The sequence below is a fragment of the Microcaecilia unicolor genome, chromosome 13, assembly GCF_901765095.1.
Source record: "Microcaecilia unicolor chromosome 13, aMicUni1.1, whole genome shotgun sequence".
Classification (NCBI taxonomy): domain Eukaryota; kingdom Metazoa; phylum Chordata; class Amphibia; order Gymnophiona; family Siphonopidae; genus Microcaecilia; species Microcaecilia unicolor.
The window spans coordinates 64380679-64407456 of NC_044043.1; the positions used below are offsets into that span (position 1 = coordinate 64380679).

At 41.4% G+C, this 26778-nt stretch overlaps 1 protein-coding gene across 6 annotated transcripts in view; it reads left to right on the forward strand.

Annotated features, from left to right (window-relative positions):
• The window catches only part of MASP2 (mannan binding lectin serine peptidase 2), a 41683-nt gene continuing 14905 nt past the window's right edge, over window positions 1–26778 (forward strand). Inside the window, exons 1-10 of one of the 6 annotated variants that reach the window (XM_030185621.1) lie at window positions 1–108; window positions 654–676; window positions 3980–4202; window positions 4693–4870; window positions 8140–8274; window positions 11415–11611; window positions 12377–12524; window positions 15418–15536; window positions 17275–17353; window positions 20025–20159. In XM_030185621.1, the coding sequence (XP_030041481.1) occupies window positions 16–108; window positions 654–676; window positions 3980–4202; window positions 4693–4870; window positions 8140–8274; window positions 11415–11611; window positions 12377–12524; window positions 15418–15536; window positions 17275–17353; window positions 20025–20159 (1330 nt within the window). In that variant the 5' untranslated portion in view covers window positions 1–15. The other 5 variants (XM_030185622.1, XM_030185625.1, XM_030185624.1 and 2 more) reach the window with 5 other exon arrangements.

Below are 26778 nucleotides of genomic sequence, written 5' to 3' on the forward strand. Positions count from 1 at the left end.
TTACTAGGAATACAGATGACCCAAAAGCAAACAACCTGCCTAGAACTGCCCAAGAGCAAAGTGGTGTTGGGCTACAGACAGGAGAGAGATCACTGCAGGAAAGATGAGGTGAGAAGTGCACAGGACTGGACATTTAGAGATTTTAAAAAACCTACGCTTTCCAGTTTCAGAAGAATGACACAAAAAAGGAGGAAAGAGAATGATTAGACAAGGAGTTACGGGCTATCTTTCTAATCATACTATTCCTTATGTTTCGTCACAGGTATTACTGTACATTCTTCTTGATGGTCATCAACTATTTCTCCCTCAGTTATCAAGAGCTCATTGGGCGTCTACAAAAGCTAGTGCTTTTTTTCTTTCCAGCTCTATTTTTATGGAATGGGTTGCCCCTGGAGCTTCAGTCCAAACCTTCGTACTCTAAATTTAAAGCTGGCCTCAAAACGTGTTTATTCTCAAGGGCATTTAAGCTCTCTTAATGCTGGGAGGCAATTGATGGGAGAGATTAGTACATTCTCCATTCTATATTCTATGTGTTTCAGTTTAGATTTTACATTTCTTTCTTTTGTGTGATTAGTACGCTTTCCTGTTTATAATGGAGTTTCTTTTCATGTTTTCCTTTTCTTTCTTTTAATTTTTTATTGTACATCGCTGAGACTTGGCAATTCCAAAATGTATGGTGAGTTATCAAATGTAAATAAACATAAACATAAAGATAAAGGAAAAGTTAAAGAGAAAAGTGACAAAGAAAGGTAGACCAATCAATAGACAGTTAAAAATAAAATAACATTGAGAAGGGTGGGGACTGGGAGGGAGGAGACAGATACTGGAATGGAAGAGCTGGGAGAGAGACGCTGGTGGAGAAAGTGGGCAAGAGAGAGAGAGCAGGGGCTGGGGTGAGAGACTAGTTGGCTGAGGTGGGCAACAGGAAAGTTTTGGGGGAAAAGACTGGTGTGGATGTGTTAGGGGAGGAACTGGTGGAGAGAGGCAGAAGTTAGCTAAATTAAATGAGCTAGATGGGACATGGGAGGGAGGTGGAAGAGATGGTTTAATCGAGCTGTAGAGGAAAGAAGGAGGGCTGGAGGAAAGTGATCGTAAGACACTGACAAGGAGGCGTTGGTGGGATGGAAGGCTGGAAGTGCGCATAGGAGCTGACTCTGTGGGTGCTGTGGGTGCTTGAGCACCTCCAATATTGAGAATATTCCTTATATGTATCCAAAGAAGGATTATTTCCACTGGGCTTAGCACCCCCAATAATTTTGAAAAGTTGGCTCCTATGGGGAGTGGAGAGAGGCTAATGAGGAGGAGCTTGATCAAAGAGTGAGCATGATGGTAGGGAGAGTAGAGATGTGCTTTCCTTTGAAACAAAATGGAAATATCTATTACATTTCCTTTTCAATTTATCTTGTTTAAAAAACAAAAAAAACTGCAACTTGTTTATTTTTATTTTAAGAAAAAAAAAGCCTTCCTGGGTCCTCTCTTCATCACCCCTCTGCCCCCAGTGACCCTAACCCTCTTATTTGTGAGTCCATAAACTCTTCACAGGGCAACTGCGATCCCCAGCTGTTCCAGGCCTGCCAACATTATAATACAAATGGAGCCAATCTTTGAATCTCTGCCATAGAATAAAATGGTGCCGGCTTCATTTTGGTCAGTATATATTCAAAATGACACTGATTAGCCAGCGTCATTTAAATTACCATGGTTTTTTGTTTTTTTTTACAGCAGGGCAGGAAGCCACAATGATCTTTTATTTTTGAAAATGTTTGCATTCTCATTTTTATTTTTATTTTTCAAATTACGGGGCACTTTTAACAAGCTGTGCTGAAAAGTGGCCTGTGCTATTTTTAGTTTGGTTTCCCATGCGCTGAGGCCACTTTTAGTGCGACTGTAAAATGGCCACAATTTTTATTTTCCCGTTAATGGCCATGTGCTACTTTCCCGATTAGCTTGTGAGCCCTTACCGCCATCTATTTACTAGACAGCAAGGGCTCCCATGCTAACTCCGTGCTAATCAGGCCACGTGTGGCGATTTACCCATGCTACCTGATTAGTGCAGGTGACGCCTACTCTCTGACTCCAAACCAGGGGCGTAGCTACGTGGGGCCATGGGGGCATGGGCCCTCATAGATCTGGCCCTGACCCCCCCCCCCCCCCCGCTGCCAACACCTTTGACCCCTCCCTCCCGCCACCAACCCTCCACCGCCACCGTCGGGTACCTTTGCTGGTGGGGGTCCCCAACCCCAGCCAGCTGGTCCTCTTCTCCGGTGCGGCCGCGTTGCTGATCTGCAAGGGCAGGCTTCAGTTTCTGTGAGTCTGACGTCCTGCACGACTCACAGAAACAGAAGCCTGCCCTTGCAGATCAGCAACACGGCCATGCCGGACAAGAGGACTTCGGCTGGCGGGGGTTGGGGACCCCCGCCAGCAAAGGTACCCGACGGCAGGGGAGGGTTGGTGGCAGCGGGAAGAGGGGGTCGAAAGGGTTGGCTCTGGGGGGGGTCAAAGGTGGTGGCGGCGGCGGGGAGGTCAAAAATGGCAGAGGGGTTAAAAATGGCACGGGGGGGGGGGCTAAAATGTGCCCCCTCACCTCAGGCTCTGGACCCCCCTCCCGCCGAAGTCTGGCTACGCCTTTGCTCCAAACACTTCCCCCGCTAACCCTCCCTATTTTTTAGTGCATGAGTTGTGGGTGCCGATTTCAAAACTACCATGGGACACCTGAGTATGTCCCATGGTAATGACTTTTAGCGTGTGGTAGGCACTCATTTGTACTTGTTTAGTAAAAGTCCCCTATATTAGTTTCTATGTTTTTTGTTTTCATTTTAAACAAATGAAACCAATAATAAAAGAAAAAACAGAATTAACCCCCCCCCCTCCCACACCAGTGGCGTAGCCAAGGGTGGGCTTGGGTGGGCCCAGGCCCACCCACTTTGGGTTCAGGCCCACCCAGTAGCAGCATACCTATGATGTGGCTGGCAGGGATCCCCAAGCCCCACCAGCCGAAAACTCCCAACAAGTGTCCCTCCTGCATACCTTGTAAGTAGCAGATCTTTGCCTGCAGTGACATACATACTGCTCGCACCGGCCCCACAGCCTTCCCTCTGATGTATTTCTGCCTAGGCGGAAACAGGAAGTTGCATCAGAGGGACAGGTGTGGGGCCAACATGAGCAGTGTGTATTAGTTGCTGCTCGCTGCTGGTGAAAATCTGCTATTTAAAAGGTATATGGGAGAAGGGGGAAGTTTGAGAGACTATATGGCATGTAGGCGAGAGAAGGAGAGTCCAAATCACGTGTGGGACAGGGCGAGGTTCTTCTGCCCACCCATCTTGGGCCCAGGCCCACCCAAAATCGGGTGTCTGGCTACGCCCCTGTCCCACACACACAAAAATTAAGAATAAAAATTACTTGAGCAAGGAGATGAAGAGGGAAATTGAGAGCATGCTGGGAACCAATCAGGAAGGAGAGGGAGTGGTATGAATGGGTTGGGGGTATTCCCAAAATCTTTGGAGGTAGAAAAGGGATCTGCACACCCAGTAAAGGGTTATAGTGCATGATATATGGAGGGGGTTCTTTCTCTAGTTCTTAGGACACATCCAGCCAACACTCTAGTGGAGGAGTGGCCTAGTGGTTAGGGTGGTGGACTTTGGTCCTGAGGAACTGAGTTTGATTCCCACTTCAGGCACAGGCAGCTCCTTGTGACTCTGGGCAAGTCGCTTAACCCTCCATTGCCCCATGTAAGCCACATTGAGCCTGCCATGAGTGGGAAAGCGTGGGGTACAAATGTAATAAAAAAAAAATAAATCCATCTCATGGATATTTATTGTGGGCATCCTGAAAGCCAGATTGGCTGGGGATGTTCCAAGAACTGGGTTGAAAACCACTGGTCTACAGTATCGCAAAATAAATCAAAGCACATGTGCTAAATTTCTCTATTGATGAAACAAACAGTGCCTTTCCTTTCCCATCTTCTCTCTCTTGTGAACAGGCCTTGGCCGTGTCTCCTGCTCATTGCCTTCTGTTCTGGTACAGACGTAATTCAATTGACGGAAATGTCTGGCAGGATTGTCTCCCCTGGCTTTCCAGAATTTTACCCAAATGAAATGAAGAAAACCTGGAACATCACTGTGCCCAAAGGATACATCATTAAAATCTATTTCACTTACTTCGACCTGGAGTTGTCATACATGTGTGAATATGACTATGTAAAGGTGATGTTTATGGATGGGATTGGATACCTCAGTTTCTGCTTTCTGGGTGTGTGAATGTGCCCGAGTTGTGTGGAGCACAGTTCTGGAGAAGAAAGTTTCCCTGCAGGCAGATAAGGTGTGATAGATCTCAGTGTGATACCTCAGAAGCAGCATAGCAACTATCAGACAATAAAGACATCTTTATCCTTTCAGCTTACCCAGTGAAGGGATGTCAGAGCTGAAATGCTCCTCTTTGGATGCCTCCTTCTAATTGTTTCTTTGGTACTTCTCATCCCTGCTGCTCTCTCTTTAGTTTCTGGTTCCTTTTGTCACTTCTCTCCCCCAGCTCCTTGGTTCCTGGATTCCTTTCATGGTTCTTCTGCCCCCTCCCCCTACCCCCCATCTTTGGGTTCGGATGGCTCTTTAGCTCCCTCGCTCACTACTTTCTGGAATATTAGGGCTTCAGTGGCAGATAACACAGATGATTCATATTAATTCTCCATGTTTGCAGATCAGCTCTGGGAGCAGAAAGATTGCTACTCTTTGTGGAAAGGAGAGCACCGACACCGAGGAAGCTCCTGGCACCAAGATATTCCACTCCACTGACAACACCCTGACACTGATGTTTAGATCAGACTACTCCAATGAAAAGAAAGTCATTGGCTTTGAGGCCTTCTATGCAGCAGAAGGTACAAGAAAGAATGTCTTTCTAACCAATTTGGGAGGAAAATATTTATTTGAAAAAACTTACTTATTTTTTAAATGTATATACTGCATATACAGATTGTTTAATGCAGTTGTCAACATCACATTCACAAGATGCATAGGCTAACAATACTCAAAACTAATAAATAAGCATTAAATTTCACTCATTGAAACAACAAATAACACATACAGAACATATAAAAACACATAAAAAAAACACCCCCCCTACCAATGACCCCAACTCTAAATCTGTCCCATCCAACCTGACCACTCAAATGTCCTCATCAGCTGCTCCTCCCCCTTCAGGTTACCAAAACTCAAGCAGTGGGAAAAGCCATGTCTTAATAATTTTCTGAAAAGTTAATAATTCAATTCTAATCTGGTCTCCTTAGGCATATCACCCTACAACATCCTCACCTCAACATGGGGTGCAGGCAATGTAAAAAATAACAGAGAGCTAAAGTTCCCTATTACATTCATGCTTCTAGGGCATAATATATGCCATACTGGGCCTGACCAAAGACCCATCAACCCCAGTATCCTATCTTTGATAGTAGCCAGTCCAGGTCATAAGTACCTGGCAGGATCCCAAAGAATAGATCCAGTCTTTTTGGTTCATAGACAAGATTAAGCAGTGATTTTCCCAGGTGCTCCAGAATATTAAGCATTAGCTTGTGTAAAATCAATTTGTCTGAAGTTTATTTAGTCTACAGATTACTAGTAAGAAGTCTAAAATTTCATTTTTGAGGGTTTTTTTTTTTTTTTAGAATGTTAGGGTGTATGCCATTCAGTTCTGATGATTTGTTGTTCTTTAGTTTGTTAATTTGTTCTATTACATCTTTCCAATTTATCATGATTAGCTTCGATACCTCTGAATCATCATCTTCAAAGAAGGGTTTCTGGATAAGAATTTCCCCAATCCCTTCTTCAGGAAAGACTGCTTCTTTATTTTTTCTGCTATGGCCTTATCTTTCTTGAGCACCTATGTTGCTCCTTGGTCATCTAGTAGTCTGACTCTTAGGCTTCTTGTTTGAATATGCTTGAAAAAGCATTTGAGTGTTTGCCCCTCTGGCAAGCTTCTTCTCAAATTCTCTTATGGCTTGCCTTATTGATGATTTACATCTGTCTTGCCAGTGTTTGTGTTCTTTACTATTTTCTTCATTGGGATCTGCTTCCAATTTTTTTTAAGACACCCTTTTAGCTTTAATAGTGTCTTACATCTAACCATGTCTCAATCTTTTGGTTTTATTTCTACTTTCTAATGTATGGAATGCATTTAGTCTGAGCTTTCAAAATGGTGTTTTTAAAGTGTCCATGCAACTGCTCCTTTTAGTTTTTTCTAATTTCCTCAATTTGTTATTGTCTCTATTTATAAAGTTAAATGCTACTTCAGTAATTTTACTTATTGTTCTCCTCTCAGTAATTATGTTAAATTTGAGGACATTATAACTATCGCCAATACCTCTTACATCAAATCCTGCATTACAATATGGATTAGATCTAGTCTACTCTCTTGTTGGTTCAAGGACCAGCTGCTCCATAAAGCAGTCATTTATTGCACCTAGACATTTTACCTTCCTATTGTTTCCTGATGAGACATTTACCCAACCAATACCATAATTTAAATCTCCCATAATTGTATTATAGATGTATTTGCTTTTCTAATCTCTGGATGCATTTCATTGTTCTTTGCTTCATCTTGGCTAAAGCAGATGGTAGTACAACCCCACCACTATATTTTTCCCAGTCACCTATGGAATTTCTATCCATAAAGATTTTTTAGTTTATTCTGTTCTTGCTGGACTTTTATCCTGCATGTTTCTATTCCATCATCAGCATGTGAAGGACAATTGTATAACTAGGTGCTAACATTTAAATGCATGTTTAGAATACTAGCATATACACATGTATGTATACACATCCTATATAATAAAACGCACCTCCAAAATTCTGAAGCTGACTGCATGGCTGAGGCATTCCTGCTCTCTGTATCTATCTCCTGAATTGACATCACGTACTTCCGGGTTCGTCACTAGCAGAAGTGACCAACCACACGAGGTTTCTCGGCTTCAGAATGTTGGAGGTGCATTCTATTAAATAGGATTGGTCAGTTTCTTGAAGCACAGCCAGAGCTCAGTGTCCTGCACAGTAACGCTCAGACACCAGAAAGAGAGGGGGGGCCTGACACCAGCGAGAGGGAGGGAGGGGGGCCTGACACCAGAGAGGGGGGGGGGGAGGTATCTCTGTCACAAACACACACTCTCTCTCACACACTCTCTCTCTCTCTCACAATGTCTTTCTTTCTCTCTCTCACTCTATGTCTCACACTGTATCACATTCACTCTCTATGTGTCACACAGTCACTCACACACTCTCTTGGTCTCATACACTTAGTCTCACAGAGAGTCAGTGTCTCACACACACTCTCTCTCTCGCACACACTGTATCTGTGTGAAACACACACTCTCTCTCTCTCACTGTGTCTCACATACGCACTTGCATACGCTCTCATTCTCACACACACACACACTCTCTCACACAGACACACTCGCACCCAGACTCATTCTCTCTCTCTCACACACACACACTCGCACATTCACTCTCTCTCACACACAGTCACTCTCACATACAATCTCTCAAACATACACACTCCGAGAAAAACGTTGCTAGCACCCGTTTCATTTGTGTCAGAAACGGGCCTTTTTTACTAGTATTTCCATATTCTACCTAAGCCCCATTCTGTAAATATGCACCTATCCTGCATAGTGTGCATTTGCAAGGAGGAAAACACATGGGTGGAGCATGGGTGGACAATGGACAGGGCTCGCACTTATGCACATAACTTACAGAATACTGTAAGTCATATGTGTTGCTGCTACATTTGTGTTTTCGCACTTACACCAGCTCTATGGTGCTTTGGTTCCATTATGGAATAGACTCCTAACGTGCAACCTTTGGGGCATTTAAATGGACCTGCCCGGTTATAGAATTCCTCCATAATGCCGCCCTTCCACCAATTTGATCTACCCTATCATTTTGATATGATTTGGACCCTGGCTTCATAGTGTCCTATTGGTTATCCTCTTTCCATCACATCTCTGAAATGCTTATTATATCTACATCTTCTCTGTATTTTCCTCACCTCCATCCACGCTTCTACGTATTAGTTTTTTTTTTTAAAGAACCTTATGTACATAGGTATCTCTTCATGAACGGGTGTTGTGCTCACTGGATTCTTTTCTTATTTCATTAGATATCAATGAGTGTGACAAAAATACAGAAGAAGAAGAACAGATTTGTGATCACCACTGCCATAACCATCTTGGTGGATTCTACTGCAGTTGCAGGGTTGGCTATTCCCTCCACCAGGACAAAAGAATATGCACAGGTGAGACCTCCAGTCTTTAGTCACCTTCTACAACCATTTCTGTTTTCCCTCACGCTGTATCCTCATATTTGCATAGGTGAAACCTCATCTTTTTTTCTAATCAGTCACTGGGTTAGATTAGATTAAGAGTGAGATCCTTCTAGACCCAGTGACTGGTTGTTTATAAATCTTGAATCTTGGACCCTTGTCTCTATTTCCCAGAGTGCTAGCTCTCGTGAGCTGATAATCATTTCCTTTTTTCTTCCATTTCTTTTCCAGTACAAGGCTCTTAAACTTCTCTTGTGACAGCTGTATGGGGAAGATTTTATTCACATCTTTCTGAGCCACCACCAGACAGACAGAGCTGCGCCTTAGGCATTTCCACAACTCCATGAGCAGCATTGCCCTTGTTCTAACCCCCCCCCCCCCCCTTGATGCTTTTCTGATATCCCCATAAACTGATTCAATAAAATGTCCTTTGCTGATGAGGCAGAATGAAGTGGACAGTGTTGATGAAATGCAATGGGAAGGGAGGGGGAGGACAAACAAGGAGGGAGAAACAATTTTAGAACTACATAGAGAGAGAAAGTGGAGAGAGCACAACATGGAGTACTAATAAAAAGTTGTGGGGGAGGGGGGAAGGTAGACATATATGAAAAGGCCTTTTTGTATTGTTTGTAGGGTCAGATTAACCATATAAATGCTTAAAAAGAGTGTTTATTATTTATTCTAATTTATACAATTTAGAGAAACTCAAGCAAATCGCTTTTTTTTTTCTTGGCATCTCCTTCATTTTGCTGCTGTTTGGACATGTTTTGACTATTGCCTAAATTAATGTTTCACGCCATTCAGGTAGAGTTGATGGTAATCTGATCCCTTTGATGATAATGTAACTCTAGTAGGGAACTAACGCATGGCATTCAGAACTATTCACTCCTATCACAACTGAAACAGAGAAAGAAATCTCTTACATTATCACAAACTATTACATTAAACAGAGACAGTTTTTATATTGGATTATTTTCCATTGCCACATGATTTTATCAGAAATATTGATTTTAAAACTCCTGATACTTTAGAACTGAGAAAGACACACACATGTGCACTCACACACAAACATGCACACCCACAGACAGACATGTACATTCACACACACACTCACACATATGTGCACACACACACAGATACACACTGACACACACACTCACAGATACGTACATTCATGCACACAGACATGCAAACATATGCACACACACATGCATAATCACTTATACACACAGACACACACACGTACACACACAGATACACACTCACAAACAGGCACTCACACATGCAGTCTCACACACAGACACATATGTGCACTCACACACATACAAGCACACAGATACACACTCACACATGCACTCACAGAAATGTACATTCATGCACACATGCATGCACACTCACATACACACATATGTGCACTCACACACATACATGCTCACTTACACACATGTGCAGTCACACACATGCACTCACACACATACATACATGCACATCACACAGACACACACATGTTCAATTACACACATAGAAACACACATGCACTCACACATACATGCATATTTACAGACATGTACATTCATGCACACAGACATGCACACAGATGCACTCTCACATGCATGGTCACTTACACACACAGACACACATATGTGCACTCACATGCATGCACACTCATATAAACACACACATGCACTCACACTCATGCATGCACACAAATACACACATGCATTCTCACTTACACACATACACATATGCACTCACACACATACACACAATGATACACACATGCATGTGCGCACACAAATACACACATGTATTCTCACTTACACATACACATATGCACTCGCACACATACACACAATGATACACACATGCATGTGCGCACACACATGCACACAAAGATACACTTGCACACATACATGTGCACACACATACACATGTGCACTCACACACATACACACAAAGATACACACACATGCATGCACACAGATAATACTCAAACATGCACTCACACATAGACATGTACATTCATGCACACACACATGCAAACACATGCACACACAGGCATACATATGCACCCTTACACGTACATGCTCACTTACATACACACATGTGCACTCACACACATGCACTCACACACATACACATAGATACACACTCACATGCACACACATATGCATACGCATACACACACACAGTCATGCATACTCACATAGACACACACTCACACATGCATATACTTACACACAACAATGTAATTCTTCTAATCTGTGATTTGCCCCAAAGGGTTCAATGTGGTTTACAACAAGAGAAGATAAGCAAACAGATACATCATCAAAGAAAAAAATGAAAGACAAATAAACATTTACAATCATTTTAACAACAGGGAGAAATTGCTATAATTGTATTCATTGTAGGAACTTGTTAAACAGAAAAATCTTTAACATTTTTCTAAATTGGAAAAAACTCTGCTCAAATCTTAAAGACAGCGGTAATGAGTTCCTTCCATCAAAAGGTAGCTTGATAAGAGAAGCAAGATGCAAAAATTCTTTTATATCTAACCTTCTTGGAATGACACATACGTGCACATACACACATAAATACACATATGCACACTCACATACATACACACCTTCACACATGTATGCACTCATGTGCATTCACACATGTATGCACTCATGTGCATTCACACACATGCGCACACACACTCAAATATGCACAGATTCACTCACACATACATGCACACACACTCGCATATGCACAGACTCACTCACACACACATGCACACATGCACAGACTCACACATACATGCACACACACATGTACACACACACTCGCATATGCACAGACTCACTCATGCATACATATACACACATGCACACACACACTCGCATATGCACAGACACACATACATGTGCACATGCATGCACACACACACTCACACATATGCACAGACTCACTCACGCATACATGTACACATGCACACACATACTCACACATATGCATGCATATATATACACACACACATACACAGTTCTGCCAGTGCACCTCATTTCTTCTGTGCTATTGACCTCTTCTACTGGAGAATATTATTTCTAAAATGAGTTTTTACTCCTTAGCCAACTGTGAAGAACAGGTCTTTACAGGCCGATCGGGAGAGATTACAAGCCCTAATTACCCGCAGCCTTATGCCAAACTCTCCTCATGTAGCTACAGCATCCGTGTGGAGGAAGGTTTCAACATCAACCTGCAGTTCCTGGAACCCTTCAACGTTGAAGATCATCCAGACGTTTTGTGTCCATATGACATCCTGAAGGTTGGTAAGATCTCCTGTGAGTTGTGGGAAGTGCCACTTTGCTGGCAAGAACTGCAGGGCTGGGAATAACTTCAGCTGGATCACAGTTATCAATGTTGTGTGTTATTAACAAATCCCTTCCAGTGCTCATGCTCACCTCCAGTGGGACTTTCAGAAAATAAATGAAAGTAAAAAAAAACAAACAAACAAACAAAAAACCCTGCAGTAATTAAGGAAAAAGGTATGGGATTTGATATACTGACTTTCTGTGGTTTCAATCAAGCAGTTTATATATTATATACAGGTACTTATTTTGTACTTGGGGCAACGGAGGGTTAAGAGACCTGCTCATAGTCACAAGGAGCTGCACTGAGAATCAATCATTTTCATGTACATTTGGAATTCACTTTGAACCTAATTGTTGGGAGTTGGCGGAATAGAAGTACTATTCTTATCATATCATAACCCAGTTCCCCAGGTTCTCAGGTCACTGCACTAACCATTAAGCGACTTCTCCACTCTCTAATTCACCACCAAAGGGTCTTTGCGTATTTAGTCGTTGAAGCTTCTGATTCTCTGCCATACATGATGAGATGCTCAATTCCCATCAAAGGAAACAAACAAACAAAAAATCTGTGAAGTCCTCACAGCACCAAGCACCCTTATCAGCAATCAGCACTCTTTTGCCCTTTTGGCTTATAGCAGAAATGAACCTTGTGGTTTATCTATACTGGAGAGTATGTATAAATCAGAAGTGAGGTGACAAATTGTTTTCTCATTGTTCAGATTCAAACGAGCAGAAAGAAGTATGGTCCATTCTGTGGAAAGACTTTGCCTCCGAAAATTGAGACTGGCAGCAATAAAGTGTTTATAAGTTTCACCACAGATATCTCAGGGGCTCACACTGGCTGGAAAATCCAATACACTACAACAGGTAGGAGGTTTGAGACTAGTGTTTCCTCTAAGGAATTAAACTGGATTAAACTGTGTGGGGCCATGTAATCTGCAGGAACTGCCTGCAATGCAAAATTTAAACTCTGCGACTGCTGGATCACATCTGGCAGGCAAAATGTATTGGTGAACTCCCTTGCCTCTGAACTCTGAACAATGCTTGGGCAAGGGGGTATTGACCAGGGGGCAGATGATATACAGAATGATGCGATCAGGAAAGGAAAGGTCTTTGGAAAAGGTGGAGGCATAAAGAGGGGCCCCTTTTGCTAAATTGTGTTAGACACTAATACGTGCCTAATGCAGCTTAAAATGGCATAGGCAAAACCCACCAAAGTGGAAGGATGAAAGGAACCTTATGAAGTCTGCGGCAACAGGCAAAACAGTAAGGTGGACGGATGATCCTTTTAACAAAATTGCATTGTGGCCATGCTTCCTTTTCAGTTACATGCTGTGGGAATTAGGTACCATGCCTTATAGAATAGAACACATCTAGAACCATACACCTGAGCCCTTACGCCAAGCCCCCTCCCTGCCCATCTTCAAGTCTTTGCTTAAAACCCACCTCTTCAATGCTGCATTCGGCATCTAACTCTTACCATTCACTAAATCCAGACTGCCCCAATTTGACCGCCCCTATCGGACTGTCCGTCCACTTGTCTCTTAGATTGTAAGCTCCTTGAGCAGGGACCGTCCCTCTATGTTAAATTGTACAGAGCTGCGTAACCCTAGTAGCGCTTTAGAAATGTTAAGTAGTAGTAGTAGTAATGAGAGTCCATTAACAGCAATAGTTGGTTGTTATTAGCATCCAATTATTGTTAATGAACTGCTGGTTACTCAATTAAATTGCATGCCGACATTTCAGCATGTAAATCTAGGCACCACATATAGAATCTGGGGGGTATGTGTCTTTATAAAATTGCACCTAAGTAGGGGCTTACTTGGCCTCTTCATCTAAGTATCCTGTTCCAAGTCATTCAACCTAATTTCTATAACCTTTAACATCTAAATGTAACCCCCATTTGTTCATTAAGGGGTCCCTTTACTAAATTGTTGTAAAAAGTGGCTTGCGCTAGTGTAGGCACGTGAAATTGGGGCACGCTGGGCCATTTCCTTTTTATCATGGTGGGTGAAAAGGTCTTTTTTAAAATGGGGCTGTAAATAGCCATGTGCTAATGTTAAAAGTAGAACGTGGCTATTTACTGCCTGAGCCCTTAATGCCATCTATTTACTTGGCGGTAAGGGCTCACACACTACTCGTGCGGTCATTGGGCAGTGTGCGGCAATGTGACTGCACTGCTGCTTATCGCCGGAAACGCCCCTTCCGTAGAAAATTATTTTCTACGGTGAGAAACAGTGCATGCCAACTTCAGAATTACTGCCGGGCACCCATGCTACCCTGGCGACAGTGTCCATTTGGCACACGCTACCCATGTTTTAGCCCTACCGTGGCTTAGTAAAAGGGCCCCTAAGCTTGTAGAATATTAGCACTCAAGTGTGTGAATGTCACATTCATGTGTGTAAGTGCTATAATGCTAGTGTGCAAATTGTATAGTGCATAATGCAAGGGGGCATTTACAGGGGGAGGTGTGAGAGCAGGGCATGGGCGTGTCAGTCATTGAGGTTATACATTACTGTCATTTACACACTAAATTGCTATATTTAGGTGTGCACATTTATGCCTGCTATTGACATGGTATAAGTGGGCGTGCCTAAATGTTGCTACATAAATGCCCACTTACAATATTGGAATCTGGGCAACCAATGCCATTTATAGAGTTTGTGTTCAATGCATCAGGAGGTGAATCAGAACTGATGCAGCAAGGTGAAATGAGGAATTCCTTGTTTGGGTTTTCTTGTGGCTGTGTTCCAGCTGAATGATTATCCTCTAGGTGGAATACATTACTGAAAAGAAATATTGTGCTGCAGAAGGCCAATGAAATTCAGACTTAGTTAAGCTTTGGTCATTTTGTGATTGCTGTGCACAGCTTATACTTAAACTCAGGATAATTTCAGATGTTTTGTGTTTACATTGTTTTGAAAGCCTTTTGAAAAAAAAAACATTTTTTGGTTCAGTTAGTTTTTTTACCTTGATGCATTATAGATTTGGTTCACTGGGTTTTTTGGAATGGCAACTTTTTCTCTGTTAAAAGTTGTTTCTTACCATTCTTATTTTCTGGTTTAAATGGGGACCTGTGATAGTAGCCCTCTTCGGGGTTAAGGAACAGTGAAGTACCCCCGTGGACAGCTGAGGTTTCAATTTTTTAAGTATATGATTAATGCAATCGGGATCAAACGTTACTGACCATTTAATTGCAAAAAGCTATATTTATTATTTGGAAATTAAGAATTCTTTTTGCCTCCCCTGTAATATTTATAATTTGGGCTGAAAAATAGGTGCCAGGAAAAATCAGCATTTAGCACTATTCTATAAAGGGCTGGTGTAAATCCTGGTGCACAAGTTGGGCACAGAATCCTCAGGATTCTAACACTGCGTGCATCTTTTGAGAATGCTCCTGACCACTCATGCCCGTTTCATGACCACACCTCCTTTGGGGTTGTACATATGGGATTTGGGCCCAGGCTTATAGGATAGTACATAGCCAGATGCACAGACATCCCCTAATGGTTACCAATTAACATCAATAATTGATAGCATCCAATTATTGATGCTAATTGGCTCATTAATCAATTAGGTTGCATGTACATCTCTGGGTCACACCCAAATTTGGGCATGGATATTTGAGTGCCCTTTATAGAATCTGGGGGATTATGTCTGCCTCCCTCCGATAGGCAGTGTCACACTGCAGAGCTTGGGAGTTCAGAATGCTTAAGGTTACATACTTGGTGACAGTTTTCTTCTTCCATCTCCTATCCAGGGGTTCCATGTCCTGATCCCATAGCACCACCTCAAGGACAGATTTCACCTTCCCAACCTCGATATGTTGTAAATGAGCAATTCTCCCTGTCCTGCAACACAGGATATGTGCTGATTCAGGTACGTTACCCACGTATGAAGCCACAAATAATAGAAAAAAATCAGCATAAACTGGAGATTAAAATACTTCACTTTCTAGTGCATGCAGAGCAAAGTGAATGTGACTTGAGTTATCACATGGCATCAAAATACTGCCAGGCTTCTGAACCCAGATGCCATAGAACAGTTTTTTTCAAGCCCATCCTAGAGTACCCTCTAGTCAGTCTGGTTTTCAGGATTTCCCCACTAAATATACATCCGCCCCTTTGAGTGACAATAATAATCCTGTTATGATTTATTTAATCCTAACTTATGAATAACAGTGCAATAGATTTTATGTACGAATTTCTCTAATATCAAAAAAATTGTTTTATTCATATAAGCATTTTAATTAACAATCTTCTGTCCAAGATTCCATGCACTCCAAACATTCACACCATCACACTCACACAATCAACCTACAATCAATTGCACTGTGAAACAAAAACTCACTGCAAAAATATGTGCAAAAATTCACATGAATACTACAAATATAGTGCATCAATCTCTTTAGTATACTTGCAGCGCTCTAACACAGCGAGTACTGCTGACAGAATCCTCCAATTGTTGGTAACTTGAATATAATATAATGCCGTCTAGTGATTTCTCCAAATGACACACCAATGATTTAAAGCTGAAAATACGCAGCAAGTTCACTCCACACTGCTAACAGCGACGGACAGCTGTAGACGTCATCAAAAGGTGCCAAAACACTGGCGCTACTAGTTCAAACAAACATTGTGGCGTACATCTGATTGAACACCCATAGGTTAGCAGGTACCGCGTCTAGGCTATTCTTCTGGGCATGCTTGTACGCCACAATGAGATCGAGCCCCTGAAGACGCCATAAGGCGAAACGCGAGGGGTGAAAAATCTAGTGGCCGAGGGCACATTTGGTGCATTGAAGTGTTGAAGATTTTTTTGAATACCTTTGTGGAGAGAGAGCTTTTCAGAGCACGGAATATGCTGAGGCTTAAAATTTGAATTTTCAGAATTCCTGGTGCCTTGTTTGAACTAGTAGCACCAGTAGCCACAGCTGACATTTAAATTAAAATGCTGACCATTAGTACATAAGTATTGCCATACTGGAAAGACCAAAGGTCCATCAAGCCCAGCATCCTGTTTCAAACAGTGGCCAATCCAGGTCACAAATATCTGGCAAGATCCCAAAAAAGTACAAAACATTTTACACTGCTTACCCCAGAAATAGTGGATTTCCCCCAAGTCCATTTAATAATGGTCTATGGACTTTTCCTTTAGGAAGCTGTCCAAACCTTTTTTAAACTCCGCTAAGCTAACTGCCTTTACCACATTGCCACAGAATATTACCGTCTTAGTTTTCTCCATAGGCAATCAGGATCAATCAGCCACTTAAATGAGAATCCTGGTTACAGGATGCCTTTCAACAAAAAAAGGGAAAAATAATATCAACAAATCAACTTTCAACCTGCAGCAAGTGGCACATTATGGCACACAGGAAGTCAGACAGAGGGAGGGCAATTTGTCCTTGAATCTAGACTCATCAAATAAATGGAGAAATTGAATATCAAGAGGAACAGATAAAGATATAGAAATCTGGGGTTAAAGAAACACAGAATTAAAAAAAATACAATATATACCATAAGGAACATAACTGCAATCTGAATGTTGTGAGTTTTATGATACAGTAGAGTAGATACATAATTTTTTTTAAGTCAATAATCTCTTTTCTCCACTGCAGAATGAAAAAGTTTTAGCATTGTTTACAGCAGTGTGCCAGAAGGATGGCTCCTGGAACAGGCCAATGCCGGAGTGCACTAGTAAGTTTGCATCCACACCCTGGGCCTTTCAAGCCACAGAATATCTGGCCTGCTGAAACCCTCAAAATGTGCAAATGTTTTTCCCTCTCAACTAGACATCCCCAGTCTTTCCAAGGGACATCATATAGTACATTACACATCACTGAGAGGGCTGATCCCTTTCTACCTTTGGAGTTTGCTGAGCAAGGCGGAGGGGTGGGGGGATGAAACATGTCTTGCCATTTTGATTATCTGACATGTTGAGAGAAGTGTGGTAGACTGTAAAAGTGTCACATATTTCTAGATTTCTCAGAAATTGACAACCCTGCCACATCCCTGGTAATCTGTATTTATTTCAAAGATTTATATCCCGCTTTAAAATCAAAGTGGGTTACAGTACAAAATATTCACAATATCAAAATTGAGGAATTTTACCACATATACATTGATGGATCAAAGTCAAAACTTTATACTGTATACAAACTTTTACGGGCAACCAATGTAAACATTTCAACATGGGAGAAGCATGCTCAAATGCAAAAGTACCAGGCTCTACAGAACTGTATGGAAATCGTTCGCTGGTGTCATTCCCTTTAACTTACTCAATACTTGTAACTGCATCCTGCCTTCACCTACATCTACTCCCCAAGATGTAAGGATATGTGTGATGCACTCCCTTTTCCCCCTCACTCTCATTCCCCTTTACCTCCCACACACTCTCTCATCCTCCTCTCCTTTCACCCACCCCTCTTCTCCCTTCCCTTTTCCTCACTTCACTCTTTTCCCTCCCCTTCCTTGTCCTTTCCCTCACTCTCACTCTTTCCCCTCCCCTCACACCTCTTCTTCTTTCTCCTTTGCCTCACTCTCATGGTTTTTCCCTTCCCTCCCTTCATTCACACCTCTTCTCCCTTGCCTCAGTCTCTCTTCCCTTCATTCACCTCTCCTCTGCCTTTCCATCAGTCTTGCTCTCCTTATCCCTCCCCATCACTCTCACTCTGTCACCTTCCATTTCTTTTACTCACCCCTCTTCTCCCTTCCCCTATCCCTCATTCTCAATTTTACCCTCCTCTACCTTCCCTCGCCACTCTTCTCTCCCTTTCCTTTTCCCTCACTCTCTTTCTCCTCGCCTCACGTGCCCCTTCTTCTTTTCTCTTTCCTTCACTCTCACTTTAACCCTCTCTTCCTTCCCTTCATTCACCCCTCTTTTCCCTTTCCCTCACTCTCACTCCTAGCCCTCATCCTCTTCTGTCTTTCTCTTTTCCTCACTCTTAAGCCCTTCCTTCCCTTCACTTACCCTTCCTCTTTCCATCACTCTTATTCTCACCCCTCTTCCTTTCCCTCATTCTCTCACCCTTCCTCTCCTTCTCCCTTCACTCATCCATTTCCCCCTTTTTATGAGGGCATAAAAAGGGGGAAAAATCTTCAATGAATGATCATTCAGTAGAAAAAAAACCTCTGCACAAATACAACGCATGCTAAGGTGTCCCTAAAACCAGCCCCTCCAAATGACACACTGATTACAATTTATAGCAAATTACTACTCTACCTATGAAAAGTTATTCCGCTATTATACGTCCTCTGTGTACATCCATATGCTGCACAAGTTGGCTTGTTTATTTTTATTTATAATGACATTTGTATCCCACATTACCCCAGAGTTCAGGTTCAATGTGGCTTACAATTCAATCTAGTATATACATATTATAGTTACTCAACGTTTTTCCTTTATCAGAAGATTTATAAGTCTTCTATATTCAGCCATATAAAAAACCTTTACAAAAATAGTTTCTGAATTATTTTACAAGGTTGTATTGTGTAACAAACACACAATTATAAGCAAATTAAAACTCAATAGCCTAGTACAATGCTTCTCAACCCTCTTTAGCAAGCACAACTAGCCAGTTAGGTTGTCAGGATTAACACAGTGAGTTAAATTTTCACATATGCATGAATGCAAATCTCTCTCATACATATTCATTGTGATATACCTGAGACCCAGCTGCCTAAATGTACTCCCAGGAGGGGGTTGAGAATCGCTGGTATAGTGGCATTGCTATACCCTGCCATGTGAATTGATTTCCAAACCTGGTTGTTTCTGCTCATCGACCATTCCCAGGCCCCATGGGGAAAGAATCCCAACAATTGAACAATAGAGTGTTTATAGGTGACATGAAAGGTGCATGCATAGCAGGTTCCATAAAGAGATGCATTTTGTCACTGTGATTACCAGCTCATAGAGGGAGGAGGGTGAGGGCATAAAAAGGAGGACAAATCTTCAATGAATGATCATTTGGTATTTTATTGAGCCCCCTAAACCAGGATGCCTTAGAACAAATGACATACGAGACTATAACCCCCTTGGAGAAGGAACCAAGTCCAAGGTTTCAACAAGCATCCATGGAAGAAGCAGGATTGGAATCAAAGTCTCTTGGTTCTTAGACCATTAATCAACTCACCTTGTTGAGGCTCTGAAGCCCAAAGGAGAAGAAAAACTGCCAGGCAAACTATTACTGAAACAATACACATATATACAAACTTATCAACACATATCATTAACTAAATTTCTAAACAGCTACTGCTGTTGGTCATTGTGATGTTTCCTTAAAAGGTTTTGTAATCTCATTGTACACCACCATTTTGACACTTTTTTTCAGTTAAAGCTGTTTTATTTATTTATCTTTTTTGCCATCAGTTATTGATTGCGGTGAGCCTGATGAGATATCCAATGGCAAATTTAGCTACTCGGGACCCACAGTGACGACATACAATGCCATGATTCAGTACCAGTGTAATGGACCATACTACATCATGGAGGCCAACAATGATGGTAAGAATGATGAAAAGATCAGAGCTTAGAACGCAATCGGAAGACTTTTTAACTAGCCACAATTATAACACACTACCCCTTTCAACTGGTTTAAGTTATGAATGCAACAGCAGATAACCCTTATTCATTACTGTCCTGAGCCTTAACATTCCACCCTACCCTTCCCAACCCCCCCCCCCCCCCTTTCAGTCCAATAAACTATCCCTCAAGCAGCAAGGCCAATGTTATCTGGCCCTCAGCTAAGTCCTCGGCCCCTCCTTATTTTCATTTTTTTGCTTCATTTTTCTTTTCAACCTTTAGGGGAGGAGTTATCATCAATATGGGCTACTGTTAAGACAACCTATTTTTCTGTTCTCTAGTTATTAGTAACTATTGTAGATAGGTCTTATTGTATAAAATAGGACCTGTGCTAAAATAGCATGAGCTAGTGGTAGAATAACACATCCTATGATAGTCCACATTGATAACTATGCCCCTTAAAGTGGACTAAGATGTTTAACGTGGCTAATATGGCCAATACTAAAACTTAGAATTGTCTACTTGTAGTCTAAACTTAAGTTTTTCTTTTTAGTACATACTTTGGGAACACACCTGTAAGGGGAAGGATTTTGGATTTAGTTCATGCCTTGTTGTATTACAAAAATGTCTTGATTCTTGACTCTAGACAGGCAGCACCTGAGTGGGACTGGGAAGCAAGAAAGGACAGAAGCAGAGGTCATATACTGCTGTCATTTAAATCACTGTCAACAAAGATAGGGCTGTTAAGGTTCCCTTTTACATAGAAACAGAAAATTAAGGCAGATAAGGACCATTTGGCCTAGTCTGCCCATTCATACCATCTACTATCCCTTCCTATACCTTAAAGATCCTATGTGCTTGTCCCATACTTTCTTGAAGTCAGATACAGTCTTTAGTCTCCCTCACCACCACCGAGAGGCCATTCCACTTATCCACCACTCTTTCCATGAAAAAGTATTTCTGGCTTCACTGGCTACCAGTACAATACAGGGTTAAATTTAAAACTCTACGTCTGATCTTCAAGGTCCTTAAAAGAAATGGCCCAGAGTACTTGAAGAACAGGATGACCCTCTACATACCTCCAAGGGACACTAAGGTCCTCCTAAGGAGTATCCCTAACCACACCCTCTCCAAAAATTATTACATGATGTGATACCCACAAGTGAGCCTTTTCTGGAGTAGCCCCCGCACTCTGGAATGCACTCCCTGAAAGGCTCCGCTTAACACAAGACTATCTCTACTTCAGGAAGCCGTTGGAAGCTTGGCTCTTCAACCAGGCTTTCAGTGGAAGAAGTAATTAACCTGGTAGACTCACAAACACAAGGAGTGACACAGGCTGCACATACTACAGCAGGACATGCTTATCCACTCCTACCCTAGCTGAGATAACAATTAATAATCTCTGTGACCCAGTGGCGTTCCTAGCCTGGATGACACCTGGGGCGGATCGCCGATGCGCCCCCGCCGGGTGCAGCACACCCCCCCCTGCAAAATGACACCTCCCCCTCCCGGCAAAATGACACCCCCCGGGTGCACGCCGGTTGGGGGGGTGCCGCGGCGCATGCCTATCGGCTCTGAGTTCGCTAACTTCGCTCGTTCGCTGCAGCTCCCTCTGCCCTGGAACATAAGTAACCTGTTCCGGAGCAGAGGGAGCTGCAGCGAATGAGCGAAGTTAGCAAACTCGGAGCTGACAAGCGCGCGCTGCGGCACCCTCCAGCGGCGTGCACCCAGGGCGGACTGCCCCCATGGCCCCCCACCTTGGTACGCCACTGCTCTGACCTCATATACAACTTTCTTTAAATTAGTCACCTTATTTTCTAATTCCTCTTACTCTCTTACCTATCTATATGTTCCATCTTTGCTTATACCCTATGCTATTACAATGGTTTTTTAATGTATTGTATTGACATTGTAAGTAGTATACTATGCTATACTTTGTATAATTTGAATATTTTTACTGCTGCACTGGTCTATTGCTTATGTTTGAGTTATTCTTACTGTATACCGCATTGAGTGAATTCCTTCAAAAAGGCAGTAAATAAATCCTAATAAATAAATAAATATTTCCTTAGATTATTACTGAATCTATCACCTTCATCCTATGCCCCTTCATTTCACAGATTCCTTTCAGTTGGAGATCTGCCTCCTGTACATTTATGCTATGGATGCACTTAAATATTTATTTATTTATTTATTTAATTTATATCCACATTATCCCAATAGATCAGGTTCAATGTGGCTAACAACTTAAATCTCCATCATATCTCTCCTCTCCTGCCTTTCTTCCAAAATATACATACTGAGAATTTTATGCCTGACCCTCTGGACCGATTCCATCGTATTTATATCTTTTTTGAAGGTGTGCTCTCCAGAATTGTCATGGAAACACCTAGCACCCACCTGGGGCTAACCCTGCAGCCACTTAGAGGGTCTATCCTCAGCACAGCTCAGGCCTGCCTGCACCTGCCACTTGTGTTCTACACTAGAACCTTCCTCCCACTGACGGTCCCAACCATCTCTGGGCGAGTCTCTCCTGCTCTCAAATTATCCCCAGTGATTCCTAGTGTTTTTAATTACCTCTTTTTAGACCTCTTTCTGACTCCGTCACACGGGGGACTAAAGGTACTTATTTCATATATCAGGTTCTGTATAGTTTCTCTGACCTCCATTGTCACCCAATCATAAGGGGGTGGCATTAGGAGCTGTAATTGAAAACTAATTCCCATAACTACTGCTTTCTGTCCAAAACTGAGTGTCACTTGTATGTGATCTACCTTAGGCTAAATGTTAGGTAAAGAGAAGATAGAATCAATAAAAATAGAGACAGAGATAGGTTTAGATAGTGTAAATAGATAGGTACATTTTATTTCTTACCCAAACACAAGTCTTCAAGTTGATACAAATACAGACATCAGATTCTGGTTTCAGCCGCACAGGGCTTCGCCGTCTGACAGAAGCTTTGGAGAGGACTCTCAAACTAAGCCAAAATCTGCCATCTTTTATACTCTATCCTCTCCATAGAAGTGAATGGTGAGAAACCTTGCTCCTAATCTTTCTCACTTTCTGAGATCATACTTTCCCACGCGATCTGCTATCTGATGTACCCAACTCCTTCCGTTCTCAGCTACTGCTAATTATCAACGTGTTTTGGGAAGCGTTGAGATAACAGTTTCACATCTTCCGGCTGCAATACTTTTCATACCTTTCTCATGAACTCTGTATTACCTCTGTATCATTGTATACCAAAACTAATAAGCTCCATTTTATTCATCTGATCTTTCATTACAGATGCTATATTTGATTTAAAAATTGTACCAATTTGTGTCAGAAGTCATTATTCAGACCTGCTTTTTGCAGATTCTCAAATATTAAATCATTTACTTGTTGTTTGGCCTAGTCAGTACTTTTTCAGTTGTTTTAGGCTGCATAGCTTTGGCCATCACTATTCCAGTGGTAGCCTTAAAGCTAGGCCATATATTAACATTCCCCTCTTCACCCTATCCCATAGGGTGACACCAGGGTTAACGTACCTTGGTACCATCCATTCCAGAAGGTATTCTATGAGGCCATCAAATTATCTGAGTCTTAAGATCAACTGGTACAATTTGTTTAGTTTTCGGTTGAGACTTACTCAAACCTGTAGCGAGAAATGTTTTTATGAATGGGACTAATCCATGAGCTCATTTACAAAATCCCATGAAATATAGGTATGCGGGTAATAGCAATTTCAAGTGGATCATACTAATAGGCTGTTTAAGGTTGTAGGTATTCAGAATCCTTAAACAGGTCGGGATTCCTGGACCTTACTAGTACTCATCATTGGCATCCAATCATGAGCACTAATAAGTGGATAGCAAGTATGAGGTTGCCTCATACAGCAAAAATGGTCAATCCTAGGAAAATTTATATTAACCAAGGTTATGCATGGATCTTGACATATGCATAATGACCTGGAAGTATGGGAAGCATTGTATATATCCGTTACCCCTCTTGGAGCTTAGTCAGACCTACAGAAAGACATGCAGCTCAAGTAAGCCTACACCAAAGTTAAACAATTGCATAACAGGTTGATACTAACAGAGTTTACATCTTCATTATGATATCTTAGCCAGTATTAGGGTTTGATGTTACCCTTGTATCTGAGCAATATCGACTTCAATTTAAATTACATAAACAGAAATAACGGGGAAACTCGTGGAAAAACATTTAGAACAATAAAGGAAATAAAACCTTTTCAATATCTAGACAGGATTATTGCTAAACTGAAAATAAAACATAATATGAATCTATAATGTCCATAAACAGCAACAGTAATTCTCAAATTAAGTATCAGTTCTAAATTCTCTTTCATCGATCATGGTTGAGGCGGTGGAAGCGCTGAAGAATCTGGACGGAGATCTGGAAGATCTAACAGGGCTGGGTTTTCAGGCTGGCTTGCTGAAGGAAGTTGCCGGTCTTGAGATGGTTAGGCTCGTAACATCTGGTTCTGCGGCTGAGTAAACACGTATATCTTTCACATGGACCCAAGACTTGTGGTCCAGTAGTTTGCAAGGTGTAAAGGTCATTGCCACAACCTTGGGGGATCTAACATCATTTGGGCCAGGATAGATTTTGAAGACGTACTTGTGGTGTACAAAGTGGGATCTTTTCATGTCTTTATTCTAGGCATACACCATCATAATCAGTCCATCAAGAGCCAGAGGCTGGCAAAGGAATAAGCAAAATAACTGTATGCCTGAATGATATATTGCTATATCTTAGTGGGCATAATCAGTGTGAATTGAATAGACATGAAAGACAATGTCAACATGGAGAAAACAGTGTTAATTAGGTGCAAAAGCAAAAGGGAACCCAGAAGGGTTCAATAATGAAAAGCCAATTTACATAAATGCAAGACAGATTGGTAATTATTACAATGGCATGATCAAATAACAATGGTAAAGTATATGGAACAAAAGAGAAGATTAAAAAAAACAATTAGAATTTAGAGATGATGGTAAATGTTCAACTATTGATGTATGGAGGGCAATGCATCGCAATCTATCGCCAATAGATATGGAATCTTCACCTACGATGACTACCATTCACCAAGGGTTGAGCCCTCAGCTGCAGGAGGCCAGCAGGACTTACGAGCTAGATGATTCAGAAAGAAGGGTAGCTTAGGAAATAGTCATATTCAGAGCAGAAGTCTAATGTGTAGGAATTTAAAATGCATAACTAGTCCAGGTGATGGAAGTATCTTCTGGAATCACGATCGCTGTCTGTTGTAATAGAGAGCTCGTATGTAAAGTGCCATGTAAGTTCTGGAAAAGATGAGCCTGCAAAAATATTTAATATAGCAGAATATTTAAGAGCATAACCGAGAAGGTCTAAATTAAGGACATCATTTGGACAAAAGAAAATTCTCATTGGAGAAGTTGGTGCTCCTTCTTCTTGTCAGAGGTCAGTTGCAGCAGAAGTACTAAACTGGAATAGAGGCGGTAGATCAGGAATTGGATTTGCAGTCTTCAGTCAACCTACAGGACTTAATAAATAGAGATGAGATACGAGTAATGCCTAGTAGTTAAATCTTAGCACAGGATCTTTAGAAAGAAAAGTCAAAGAATGCATTGTTAGTTCCTTGGTGCACCAGTATGTGGAGTATAGACTCAATATATAATATCACAAATTACAAGTAGAAAACAAGTTTTCTCTGAAGAGTTGATGGTGCTGGCACAGGAAGTCAGCAGAGTCTGAGGAAACACTGTGGTCAGAGTCTGCTCCAGGAAAATGTAGCCTTTAATATGAGAAAAGAAAGATGTAAAAACTATATATTTCTATGAGGCCTCCTCACGTGACCTTTACAAGGTTTAAATAGATCAAATGAGAAGGACAATTACCTATAGTCCTCTGTAATAGTTCAGAGCCAATTTGGAAAATGAAAATTATATCAAATTCGAAAATGATCCTTTCTATGCTTTCACAATTTGGGCCCTAAATTATGACAGCATATCAAGATTCACCTTCAGAGGGATAGCTAAAAATAAGCTTATATATTCCCAGGAACCAATTTACAATTTAGAGTATATTTTAAATACAGAGGAGGAGCCAATTTATAAGCAGGAGACACGTAGGAGCATTTCTTAAAACATTTTAGTAAAATTCAAGGATATAATAATAATTTTTATTAATGCAATAAATGCATAAATTGACCCTTAGGGTATGTTCATATGGACCAGTATGATAAATGGAACAGCTTGTAGGCCTACATTGTAAATTGAATTCTAAACAAAGTAACAAGGATAACACAGAATCATAGAATAACCCATCCAGTTATTAAAAATCTGAAACACGTAATGAATTTCTTTATCATATATTGTAAAGATGAACTTTAGAGAAAATAAGAACTACAAAGGGTTAATCTCTATCATTCGGTCTTAAGGATATCACGAAATAACGGTGCTTCCTGTGTCTAATTTGAGTTTACTACTCACTACAAGCATTGGACATTATGGTGACTGAAGATAGGATTAAACATCAGACAAAAACTGTAAGTTCAAGTTTTCGTATTAAAACTTCATGCTGGTGGAATTGGTCTTCATAGAATTAATACTTCAGGAGA